Here is a 12,972-nt window from a genome sequence, read left to right on the forward strand (position 1 = left end):
CCACCCTAGCACTTGAGCATACTCTAAGGGTGTGGGTATAAAAGGGGCATGGCTCTCATTGCTGCCTCAGTTCCTTCCACCCACGGCAGTGAAAGGACCTGAATCTGTCTGTTAGATCCGTACTTTCATATTTCACTAAGACTCCTGCATCACAAGTACCTATGTTTTTCTATTGGTACACCATTTCCAGTACAGAGTCTTACCCTTTGGCCTTTCCACTGCACCCAGAGTTTTTACAAAATGCCTGGCTCCAATAACAGTGCATTTGAGGAGGTAAGGAATTTTCATCTTCCCTTACTTAGATGATTAGCTCTTGAAGGCTCCCTCTGACGGTTTAAGGAAGGCCATTCCGATCACTCATTGTGTTCAGAACACTAGTTCTTCTCATAAATGGAAAGTATCAGTAGCCATGTTAGTCTATATCCACAAAAACAACTAGGAGTCCGGTGGCACCTTAAGGTCCGACAGATTTATTTGGGCATAAGCTTTTGTGGGTAAAAATCCTCACTTCTTCAGATGCAAGTGAAGAAGTGGGGGGTTTTAACCCATGCAAGCTTATGCCCAAATAAATTAGTTAGTCTTTAAGGTGCCATCAGACTCCCCATTGTTCATAAATGGAAAAAGTCTCTTCTCCCCCCCATCACAAAAGATTCCATTCAATGGTGTGATTCTTGACTCTATAAAAGGAAGAGCTTTCCTTCCAGAAGAGAGGTTTTTAATCATAAATGCCACAGAGTCCTTCAACATCCCTCTCAGAATGTAGTTTTTTGGTTGACTGTGTCACAACATATGTGACTCTGTATGCCAGGCTCAGAGTGAGGCATCTTCAGCACTGGCTCCTAAAGAACTTCAATCCCATTATGGACTGTATGCTAAAAGTACTCACTGTTCCGAGGAAAGTGTATCTTCCTCTAATGTGGTGGTTGAAACCACAGAATGTCCTCAAGGGAATTGTATTCAACCCAGCTCTTCTTCATTAATAGTAATTACAGGTTCCACAAAGACAGTGTGGGGAGGGAGAGGAAAACTTCACAACCTGTTTGTTCGAGGTCTTTAGACCTACAGAGAATCCCAATTACATATAAATGTACTAGCACTGAGGTCAATCTGTCTGGGTCTCAAAGCGTTTCTTTCACATGTGCGAAATGAGGTGATTCAAGTGGCCATGGGCAATGTGTTGCTCAAGATAGTTAAGACCAAAGCAGGCTGTGAAGAACTTCAAAAAGATCTCACCAAACTAAGTGATTGGGTAACAAAATGGCAAATGAAATTTAATGTGGATAAATGTAAAGTAATGCACATTGGAAAAATTAATCCCAACTATACATACGATATAATTTAGCTACAACTCATCAGGAAAGATCTTGGAATCATCGTGGATAGTTCTCTGAAGACGTCCACGCAGTGTGCAGCGGCAGTCAAAAAAGCAAACAGGTTGTTAGGAATCATTTAAAAAGGGATAGAGAATAAGACGGACAATATCTTATTGCCCTTATATAAATCCATGGTACGTCCACATCTTGAATACTGCATACAGATGTGGTCCCCTCATCTCAAAAAAGATATACTGGCATTAGAAAAGGTTCAGAAAAGGGCAACTAAAATGATTAGGGGGTTGGAACGGGTTCCATATGAGAAGAGATTAAAGAAGCTAGGACTTTTCAGCTTGGAAAAGAGGAGACTAAGGGGGGATATAAAATCATGAGTGGTGTGGAGAAAGTGAATAAGGAAGTTATTTACTTGTTCCCATAAAATAAGAACTAGGGGCCACCAAATGAAATTAATGGGCAGCAGGTTTAAAACCAATAAAAGGAAGGTCTTCTTCACACAGTGCACAGTCCACCTGTGGAACTCCTTGCCTGAGGAGGTTGTGAAGGCTAGGACTATAACAGGGTTTAAAAGAGAACTAGATAAATTCATTAATGGCCATTAGCCAGGATGGGTAAGGAACGGTGTCCCTAGCCTCTGTTTGTCAGAGAGTGGACATGGATGGCAGGAGAGAGATCACTTGATCGTTACCTATTAGGTTCGCTCCCTCTGGGGTACCTGGCATTGGCCACTGTCGGTAGACAGAATACTGGGCTGGATGGACCTTTGGTCTGACCCAGTGGAGCCATTCTTATGTTCTTAATGTATTATTTGAACAAACAAGGAGGCGCTCGATTTTTCTCAACGATGCAAAAAGGCAATAAAACTTTTAGACTGGTATATCCAGTAAAATATATACCCAATTGCCCAACACATAGTGAAGCAACACAGTTTGATTGCAGATCAACTGAGCAGAGATTTGTTGCAGATGCACGAATGGTCTCTAAAGAATTCTGTTACCCAGAATGTTTTCAGCATTTGGGGATTTCTGGTCATAGGTCTCTTTGCGACAAGATTCAGTTAGAAATGTCCCTGTTTTTTGCTCAAGGCTGGCTCAGGCAGTCTGTCATTGAGGGATGCGTTTGATACATACATTGCTCGCATTTTCACTTGTCACCAGAGACTTAAAAAAGATAAGGCAGGATTGAGCCAGGGTGATTCTCATTGCTCCGGCAGGGCCAAGGCAACAGTTGTACACCGAGTTACTCCATTCATCCAACAGCAACTACAAGATGCTCCTGTTATCAACAAACCTGCTGCCCCAGGTCTTCCATCCAGATCTCTGATTGTTACATCCAGCAGCATGGGTAATATGCCTTTGATCGAGTCAGAAAGATTGTGTTTGGTTGAGGTGCAACAAGATATAATTAATTCGGAAAGCTGTCAAATAGAAAAAAGTTACAAGTTCAAATGAAAAAGATTTGTTTTATGGACAACTGAAAAATGTGTTGACCAATTTCAGCTCCCATACAACCTATTTTAGAATATTTGTTACACTTAAAAGTAATAGGGTTGTCTTTGCCCTCCAGTAAGGCCCATGTAGCGGCAATAACAGTGCATCATACTCATGTTAATGGAAAATCTATTTTTTCATTTACATTGGTGAGAAACTTTTTAAGAGGCCAATTCAACCTGGATCCCTCATTATGGAACCTTGTCCCACCATGGAATTTGAATTTAGTTGTAACTCAACTCGTGTCTCACCCCTTTGAACCTCTAATGAGCTGCTCTTTGTTTGTCAGTCTTTCAGTGAGGACAGCTTTTATAATAGCTATTATTTTCTGGTAGAAGACTAAGTGAACTGCATGTATTGATGACACACCCCTTATACCAGTTTTTATAAAGACAAAAAGTGGTTCTTAGACCAGCTGCTAAATTCCTTCTCAAGGTAACTTTGGAGTTTTGTGTAAATCAAAGTATCAGTCTACCAATATTCTTTCCAAAGCCTCATTCAGGTAAAGGGAAGGCCAGATTACATTCATTAGCTACTAAGAGAGCACTAGCATCTTACCTGGATAAAATATTTTCCCTTATTGATACACGCAAAGCTGCTGCTTAAAGGTTGGTTCACACTTTTGCGAAACATCATGCATTGGATCTGGCATCCATGGCTGATACTTTGGTAGAGCAGTACTCCAGTCTTTAACTACGACTTCACACCCCTCCAGCCAATTTACTATACTGCTTACTAAACTATCCCATGAGTAGAAATATGCAGAGGACACGCGAAGAAGTGAAGTTAGGTTACTTGTAACCGGAGTTCTTCGAGATGGACTCTGCATGTTCGTTCTCCCTGCCTATCTTCCCCATGCGGAGTCCAAATTTCAATATGTTGGGGTTCTGCTTTAGCAATGGAAGGGACTGAGGCGGCAACTGCTGCCACACCCCTTTTATACCCACACCCTCAGAACATGATAGAGCGAGGGGCGGGGGTGACACATCGGCACCCTGATAGGCACTATTCCCAGAGGGTTCTATCATCCTGCTGCATTGGCATAAGTCCCATGAGTGTGAATATGCAGAATCCAACTTGACAAACTCCAGTTACAAGTAACCAACCTTCATTTATATGGGGGAGGGGGTTACAGTATTAACACTTATGTGGTAAGGGAAGGGGAGGCAAGTTGGAGACAGGTGAGAAAGGAGGGTGATTGTTACCTTAGTAAAGGAGATGGGTAGGTGCAGATATAAGGCAATAAGGAACAGAGGAGGGGGAAAATATTGAAACTAAGGAGAGGCAAGTTAAATATTGCCCCAGGTACTTTGCTTATGTGAAATCCCTTTCTTGCTCCACTTCCTTCTGTTGTCCTTGTTGTCCTTATTGCCTAAATACAGTTCTAGAAAACAGTTCTATTATTGTGAATGCCAGTCCAGCCGCAACTTCAGGAGCCCGCGTGTAGATGGGGCTTCGACTGATGACACCATTGTCAGCACCATGCCATCTAACACTGCTGTCGGGTAGTCCAGTTGTTGCAGTGCTGAAATGGTGGTGGCGGCAGCTGAAATCTTGTTCACACTGTTGCTTCTACTGTTGCTATTATGGCTCCAGCTGAACCAGTATTAACTATAAACTCTGGGGGCGAGAGGGAAATCTAATATATGCAGAGCCTTTAGACCGGGGTGGGCAAGCTGTGGCTCCGGGGCAAGCTGTGGCTCCAGAGCCACATGTGGCTCTTCAGAAGTTAAGATGCGGCTCCTTGTATAGGCACCGACTCTGGGGCTGGAGCTCCAGGCTCCAACTTTTCAGTGTGCCGGGGGTGCTCACTGCTTAACCCCCAGCTCTGCCGCAGGCTCTGCCCCCACTCCACCCCTTCCTGCCCCCTCCCCTGAGCCTGGAGTGCCCTCGCTCCTCTCCCCTCCGTCCCAGAGCCTCCTGCATGCCACGAAACAGCTGATTGGGAGGTGTGGGGAAGGAGGGGGAGGCACTGAACAGCGGGGCTGCCGGTGGGTGGGAGGTGCTGGGAGTGGGGTGGGGGAGCTGATGGGGGGCTGCTGACCTATTACTGTGGCTCTTTGGCAATGTACATTAGTAAATTCTGGCTCCTTCTCAGGCTCAGGTTGGCCACCCCTTCTTTAGGCTAAGCTCTTTGGGGTGGTGCTTGGCCATAAAGTGTCTAGCATCTTTAGTGCCTTAGCATGTTTAGGTGCAGTGTAAATAACTTTCACTTTGAACAAATACCTTGATGACAGCCATTCACCCGAGGTGAGAAATAATTATAAAACTGAATTTTAAGCCTAAAGCGATGGCATTGTTAGTGGAATAAGACCGCTTGCTGTTGAAAGTGCATGCACTTTAAGTTGTGAATCCAGAAGATAGAGTAGTTTTTAGATATGAATACTTAAGCATGTAATATATTATTCAGGATGTTGGTGAGTCTCTAGACAGTTGCATTTCAAGACTATTTTCAGTGGAGTTAAATATTTATAACCGCTGACTTTTATTTTGTGTATTTTTAGGAGAATTTAGTAGAGAGCAAACATCACAAGCTTGCTCGAAGTTTAAGAAGTGGGCCCTCTGATCATGATCTCAAGCCTAATGCAGCTACTCGAGATCAGCTTAATGTAAGTTTGTAACTTTCATTTGAGTTTTTGGTGTCTGTAAGAATACAGATTCAGTTTTGCTAAATGACTTTATTCAGTATCTGATGTCAAGTTTGAAGGGAATACAACAGATGTTATGTGATTTCTTGTTAATGTGAACTTGTGTTGTCAATAAGACAACTTGGAGGTGGGTGGTAGTTTGGCCCAGCTCACGAACGGCCAGTCATTCCCATCTGGTTACTTTGAGATGAGTTAGTCTTACTACACTCCTGAGTGCGAAGGAATCCGCATCACACATACTAAACTGGCATTTTTGGCAGTCTTAGCAGCAGGGCCAAGGATTGATAGGTCTATGGATACCCTGACCTCTGTGGGCGGTTCATCTAAGATCAGGGTTGAAGAGCATCACTGGTGTGTAGTATGGGGAAATTGTCCATTTTGTTCTGCTTGTCGATAGACAAAGGCCTTCATTCTACTATGTGGTCAGTACGGCACATGACACACTAAATTCTCTCAACTTCTTTAAAAGATCAATATGTATAATTTTTATTACAAATTATTCTCTGGAATTTTTTTTAATAGATTATAGTGAGTTATCCACCAACAAAGCAACTGACCTATGAGGAACAGGATCTAGTTTGGAAGTTCAGATACTATCTTACTAATCAAGAAAAGGTAAAGTTAATTGTATTAAATATATACTGATCACTGTACATTGTTATTGAATAATTTATCTTCCGGTTTCATGAGTGCAACTGCTTTTTTAAGTGTCTGCCTCTTCAGAGGTGTGAATCTCTGAGCTGACGAAGTATATTTAGTCAAGATATTGTTCATTAATGGAACAGCTATGCTGGTAAAGACTAGTGACCATATTTTTTAAATCCTATTGGCAAATACTTTTAAAACTTGCAGCTCAAAATCTCCAGTGAGTTCCTTTAAAATGCTCTTCTGCCAAGCCTGCCAGGATTAATCCACCAAAGAAAATCGGTGTTAACTTCTGCAAATATAGCACAAATCGCAAGCTACATGCGTCCTAGAGAATAGGATAGGTTACTGGAAAGTGAATTAAAACTAGATGGTCAAATAATGCCAAAAAAAAAAAAAAAAGTATTGTTCAGTGATTGTTTAATGAATAGCATTGCATTGGCTCTAGCTGGTATCTTTCTAATTTGCCTTACGTGAGGCCCCAGAAAATGGAGCTGGACTATGTTAAAATGTTGAAATAGGTAACCGGTTAAAATTACCAGTTATTTTAGTGGCAGGTATTCAGTTATAAACAAGGCTGAAGCCATAGTCTTGATTTGTTTATATTTTTGGGTGACTTCTAGCGGAGGATCTAAATTCCTGATTCAGCAAATCATTTAAGTATGTGCTTTGCTGAGCTCTCTTCTCCCTATTCAGCTCCATACATTGAATAATCCTTAACACCTTGTTGTCAGTGCTTTGAGTCTGGCCAGTATTCTGTTAATGACTCCTGAAGTGAAAAGATTGTTTCAAAAGAAAAGAAAAAAAAAAAAAAATCAGAGTCCTTGATTTGCCAAATCTCTATAGCTGCCTTGCTGGTTGCTGCCACCTGATACCATAATTGCTCTTTGGGAATTGGACATTTTGCATAATGGAAGAGACCGTTGATTGAGTCAGCATTGTCTCACTGAAGTATTTCCCACAGGCCTTTGGGGAAAAGGTGTCCCAGAGATCATCGGATTACTTCTGGAGAAGCTTGCTTGTGGTGGCTTGGGGGGAAAATGAGGTGACGCTGCAAACTGCTTATGCACTCTATTATCAAGAACTACCAGAACTAAGTTCCCTCCATGTGCCTTAAGCAAAGGGTACAATCTAGTACTGTGATCTGGAACATAGGGGTATTAAGTGGCTGAAAAAGAACATTCTTAGTAGGGCTGTCAAGCGAGAAAAAAAAATAATCATGATTTATCGCACAATTAATTGCGCTGTTAAACAATAATAGAATACCAATTTAAATATTTGTGGATGTTTTCTACATTTTCAAATATATTGATTTCAATTATAATACAGAATACCAAGTGTACAGTGCTCACTTTATATTTATTTTTGTTTACAAACATTAGCACTGTAAAAAACAAAAGAAATAGGAATTTTCAATTCACCTAATACAAGTACTGTAGTGCAATCTCTTTATCATCAAAGTTGAATGTAGAATTATGTACAAAATGTAGAATTACAAATGTAGAATTATGTACAAAAAATAACAGCATTCAATAATAAAGCAATGTAAAACTTTAGATCCTGTAAGTCCACGCAGTTGTACTTCTTTTCAGCCAGGTTTCAGAGTAACGGCCATGTTAGTCTGTATTCGCAAAAAGAAAAGGAGTACTTGTGGCACCTTAGAGGCTAACCAATTTATTTGAGCATAAGCTTTCGTGAGCTCACGAAAGCTTATGCTCAAATAAATTGGTTAGTCTCTAAGGTGCCACAAGTACTCCTTTTCTTTTCAGCCAATCGCTCAGACAAACAAGTGTGTTTACATTTGCAGGAAATAATCCTACCCACTTCTTGTTTACAATGTCACCTGAAAGTAAGAACAAGCATTTACATGGCATTGTTGTAGCTGGGGTTGCAAGATATTTTCATGCCAGATGTGCTAAAGATTCATATGTCTCTTCATGCTTCAACCACCATTCCAGAGGACGTGTCCATACTGATGACGTATTCTGCTCGATAATGATCTAAAGCAGTGCAGACCAATGCATGTTCATTTTCATCATCTGAGTCCTATGTCACCAACAGAAAGTTGATTTTTGTTTTTGATGGTTTGGGTTTTGTAGTTTCTACATCAGAGTGTTGCTCTTTTAAGACTTCTGAAAGCATGCTCCACACCTCGTCCCTCTCTGATTTTGGAAGGCACTTCAGATTCGTAAACCTTGGGTTGAGTGCTGTAGCTATCTTTAGAAATTTGACATTTTCTTTGTGTTTTGTCAGATTTGCAGTGAAAGTGTTCTTAAATCAAACAACATATGCTGTGTCGTCAGAGAGACTACCATAACGCAAAATATATGTCAGAGTGCGGGTAAAACCAGGGAGCAGGAGACGTACAATTCTCCTCCAATGAGTTCAGTCACAAATTTAATTAACACATGTTTTTTAACAAGCATCACTAGCATGGAAGCATGTCTTCTGGAATGGTGGTTGAAGCATGAAGAGGCATATGAATGTTTAGCATATCTGGCACGTAATTACCTAGCAATGCTGGCTACAAAAGTGCTATGCGAACGCCTGTTCTCACTTTCAGGTGACATTGTAAATAAGAAGCGGGCAGCATTATCTTCCGTAAATGTGAACAAACTTGTTTGTCTGAGAGGTTGGCTGCATAAGAAGTAGGACTGAGAGGGCTGAGTGGGGGGAGGGATAGCTCAGTGGTTTGAGCATTGGCCTGCTAAACACAGGGTTGTGAGGTTAATCCTTGAGGGGGCCATTTGGGATCTGGGGCAAAAATTGGGGATTGGTCCTGCTTTGAGCAGGGGGTTGGACTAGATGACCTCCTGAGGTCCCTTCCAACCCAGATGTTCTATGATTCTATGACTTGTAGGCTCTAAAGTTTTACATTGTTATGGAGTGCAGTTATGTAACAAAAAAATCTACATTTGTAATTTGCACTTTCTCGATAAAGAAATTGCACTACAGTACTTGTATGACGTGAACTGAAAAATACTATTTCTTTTGTTTGTCAATTTTACAGTGCAGACATTTGTAATCAAAAGCAATATAAAATGAGCACTGTACATTTTGTATTCTGTGTTCTAATTGAAATAGATATATTTGAAAATGTAGAAAAACATTCAAAAATATTTAATACATTTCAGTTGGTATTCTGTTTAACAGAGTGATTAAAACTGCGATTAATCGTGATTAATTTTTTTCGGTTAATCACATGAATTAACTGTGATTAATCAACAGCCCTAATTCTTAGTACTCTAGATAACAGTAAGGCTGATACTCTTAAAAAGCAAACAAATGTTTTTTCATTCAAGTTTGTGATATTAAGCAGAAAGATGGGTCTATTTAACACAACAATAAGACCCCTAAAACCGTGCAAAGACCCTTTTCCCCCAACAATCTCCACCATGATTGATGCAGATTTTAAGGGTTTATTTTCCCCTTTGGTGTGCTTGTAAACCCCATAGTCTCTAGTGATAATTGAGTGTGTTAAATGGGAGGAGAGTAAATTGTGAATTTGAGATTTCTGCTACAGAAGATGTAATTCTCTTACGCTGTAACACCTTATCTAAAGTCAGAGGGCCTTACAAAAATTGAAGAATTAATCCTCACAACACCCCAACAAGGTGGGTAAGAATTATCACCCCGTCTTATAGGTGTGCGGGCAATGATACATAGAGAGATTAAGTGACTTGGTCAATGTCATGCAGCAAGTCAGTAGCGTAACTTGGAATAGAATGCAGATCTAATTCCCACTGGTGTGTGGTCACACAAGTTTAGTTGCCCACAATATTGCCATTCACTTCAATTGGGTTCCCCTGGTTTATGCTAATATTATTGCAATAAGAATCTGGCCTTATGTCTTGTCTAGACTGAAACTAAAATATATAACTCTAAATCTTCCGGTTCATTGATTTCTGTAATTGCTTAGGAATAGTCAGTTTTTCTAATCTTCTTTGTTTAGGCTTTGACCAAGTTCTTGAAATGTGTCAACTGGGACCTGCCCCAGGAGGCAAAGCAGGCACTGGAGCTACTGGGTAAATGGAAGCCAATGGATGTAGAAGATTCTCTGGAACTGTTATCATCTCATTTCACCAACCCAACAGTACGGCGATATGCTGTTGCCAGGTTGCAACAGGCAGATGATGAGGTATTAAAGGACTCTGTTGTTCCGTGTGTGTACTCTACTTTCACCCATGAGAAAATCAAAGGACCTAATGTAGCACATGGAGAAATGTAGAGTTTCCATAATGTTTGCTACTACATGAATATTTATTACCTTTTATAGGAAGGTAATTATGAAAGATAATAAAAGGGTGATCAATGTAAGTTTCTGTTTTTAGAGAGAATAAAACTTCTAGCTTTATTAAGCAAAACTCCTCACAATGCAAATCAATACTCTTATTAGATGTCTTCAGCTATGCAGACTAAAACAATCGTACTTTCTCCCCACAACCCAAGAGATCAGTTTTGATGCTAACCTGTTCACTTCAAAATTAACTGCTCCGTTGTTGAATAGTATACCAGATGCTTCTAGCAATGTATTTTGTAAATACCAGGTATGTCCTGACATTGCATTCCTTTGAGGAAGAAGGTGCAGAAAGATATTCTATTAGCTAGAAATGTGATAAAACATTTGCGATAAAGGGGGATTTCTTTTTGAAAACCCATGTAAAAACACTCATTGAGTGGTGGGAACTTAATAGAATCTAATCTTTTATCTAGGTTTTAATATGCATATTACATCTGCCTCCTGTTTTTATGATAGGGAATCTTATGCAGTCATGATTGTGCCTTCTGGATGTCTTCTTAACACATTTTTTTAAAAGCAGCCCATAAAACTGACCGGCTCACAATAGGGAACACTAACTGCCCCCTAGTTAGCACCCACGCACAGTAAGACTGACTGACTCAGTAATACGCCCCATAATATTCTTGACCAAAAAGACATTCCTTGCACCATGCATTGAAGATCACTAAACAGGTTCTGGTAGACCAGCAGAGGGGGGAAATTCCTTAGGTGGTAATTAATTTAAAATCCTGTCTTAAGAATTCAAATCTAGGGACTGTTATATTGCTTTGTTGCTTTTATGATAGTGCAAAAGGGAAGAGTCAGCATTGGATAGCCAAGTCCCAGGCGCTGTCCAGCTTTTACAGATGGAAGTCAAACACATTAAAGTGAATAGTTTCACCAATTTTCATTGTATAAGACCAATATGGCTACATTAAACAGATAGTGGAAGTTGATTACAATAAGGTATGAGGAAGACTAACGCTAGCCACTCTAAAACAGAAATATACGCCCTTAGATGTGTATTTAAATTGCTATTGTGGCTTTTTAATAATGAAAACAGTGCAAGAAATAGAAATCTGTGTGCAAAGTTATATTCATGACCACTCTCTCTACCCTACACTAGTCATTACTCAGTTCCTGCTTCCATTTCTTTACTGATCACTAAACCCTGATTTAGGCTTGTGAATAAATGGTGTAATTCTCAAAAGTGCTGATAATCCAACAGCTCATCTCTCAGTGTATCTATTTTTTTTTCTCTGTGTTATCTCCTTCCAAGGATTTGTTGATGTACCTGTTGCAGTTGGTCCAGGCCTTGAAATATGAAAATTTTGATGACATAAAGAATGGGTTAGAGCCAAATAAGAGGGACAGTCAGGGTTCAATGTCTGAGAGTATGGCAACATCAGGAATGAATGCTGCAGAAATAGACAGGTAAGGTGCTTTTGCTTCTAGAAGGGAAGAAACAAGGAATATTGGCATCAGCAGTAAAATACTGATTCTCTCTTGCAGGCATGCTGCAGTTTTGTCATTGGCATATACTAAGTTTATATTGCAAGCTTGCTACTCTTGCTTTATTTATGAGACCTTCATGATGCTTCCAGTCATTACCATGTTGAAGACTTAAAGCTCTGAAGCTGCTATGGGGTCTCTTTGGTTGAAAGTCTCATAGTGCCATTCCTGAGACATTAAAGCAGTTGTTTCATTCTTTGTCTTTAAATACATCTAGCTAGTAATTGAACTGGGTGAGAATTTTTGGTAGAAAGTTTCTTTTAGAAATAGGTTGGGTTTCCTTAATCTGTATGTGGCTGGCTAGCAAGAGCCCAGTCATCTGAGGGTATCCAGCACAAACCTTTGTGATACTTGGTATAAAAATTTTAGTTTGAAGAGGTCCTGGGCATTTTATTTTTTATGAAAACAGAAACAGAAGGCAAAGAAGTACTGAGGCCTGTGAATGCCTGTTCCCTGCAATACAGGAAAATTACTATGTGATTATTCATCACATATGATATTTTCCTCAGTCCTTCACAGAAGGACAGCCTCCATTGCCCAGGATTCCTACCTATTTGCCCTAGAGGAAAAGCCTTTCTTTAAATATAGCATTGTTAAGGGCTTATTCCTTCACCCACTTACTTCCCTGGTCCTTCTTGCATGAACAGAGAGCAAACAATTTGATGTTTATTGGGGTGAACTTCCAGCAAGCATGATTACAGTTTCCTTCCTTAGTGTCCCCCTTCCCAGCTCTGACACCACAGAGCCTTACATCTGTGTCCCTGTTCCCATTCCTGCCCTTAGCCAAACATGATTCCAATTTCCCCACTCCCATTCCCTGTTCCCATTTCCCCCACCCGCACACCCACCCACTTCCTGATTGACTGCAGGCTATATAGTAAAACTTGAGTTCTGCTTAGCTATACCTTAACCAATCATTTTCCTGAAATTTAACTAACCAATCCTAACATATTGTAACATGATTATGTAACCAATTATATCCCACCACCTTAATTAGTTTACACCCAGCAAAATTAATTGTACAGCAGACAGGAACAATCACAGAACCAGACAGAGATAATACAGAC

The 12,972-nt window shown here is 40.3% G+C and overlaps 1 protein-coding gene across 5 annotated transcripts in view; it reads left to right on the forward strand.

Moving 5' to 3' along the window:
* PIK3C3 (phosphatidylinositol 3-kinase catalytic subunit type 3) overlaps positions 1-12,972 on the forward strand; it is a 135,670-nt gene that overhangs the window by 35,738 nt on the left and 86,960 nt on the right. For all 5 annotated transcript variants that reach the window (XR_013346106.1, XR_013346105.1, XM_077816629.1 and 2 more), the window contains 4 exons: positions 5,326-5,430; positions 5,992-6,084; positions 10,067-10,252; positions 11,673-11,827. Coding sequence is in view for 3 of the 5 variants with exons in the window: in XM_077816629.1 (XP_077672755.1) it covers positions 5,326-5,430; positions 5,992-6,084; positions 10,067-10,252; positions 11,673-11,827 (539 nt within the window). In the remaining 2 variants the exon portion in view is untranslated. The remainder of the gene's footprint in view (positions 1-5,325; positions 5,431-5,991; positions 6,085-10,066; positions 10,253-11,672; positions 11,828-12,972) is intronic.

This window comes from Eretmochelys imbricata, chromosome 5 (assembly GCF_965152235.1).
Source record: "Eretmochelys imbricata isolate rEreImb1 chromosome 5, rEreImb1.hap1, whole genome shotgun sequence".
Lineage (NCBI taxonomy): Eukaryota > Metazoa > Chordata > Testudines > Cheloniidae > Eretmochelys > Eretmochelys imbricata.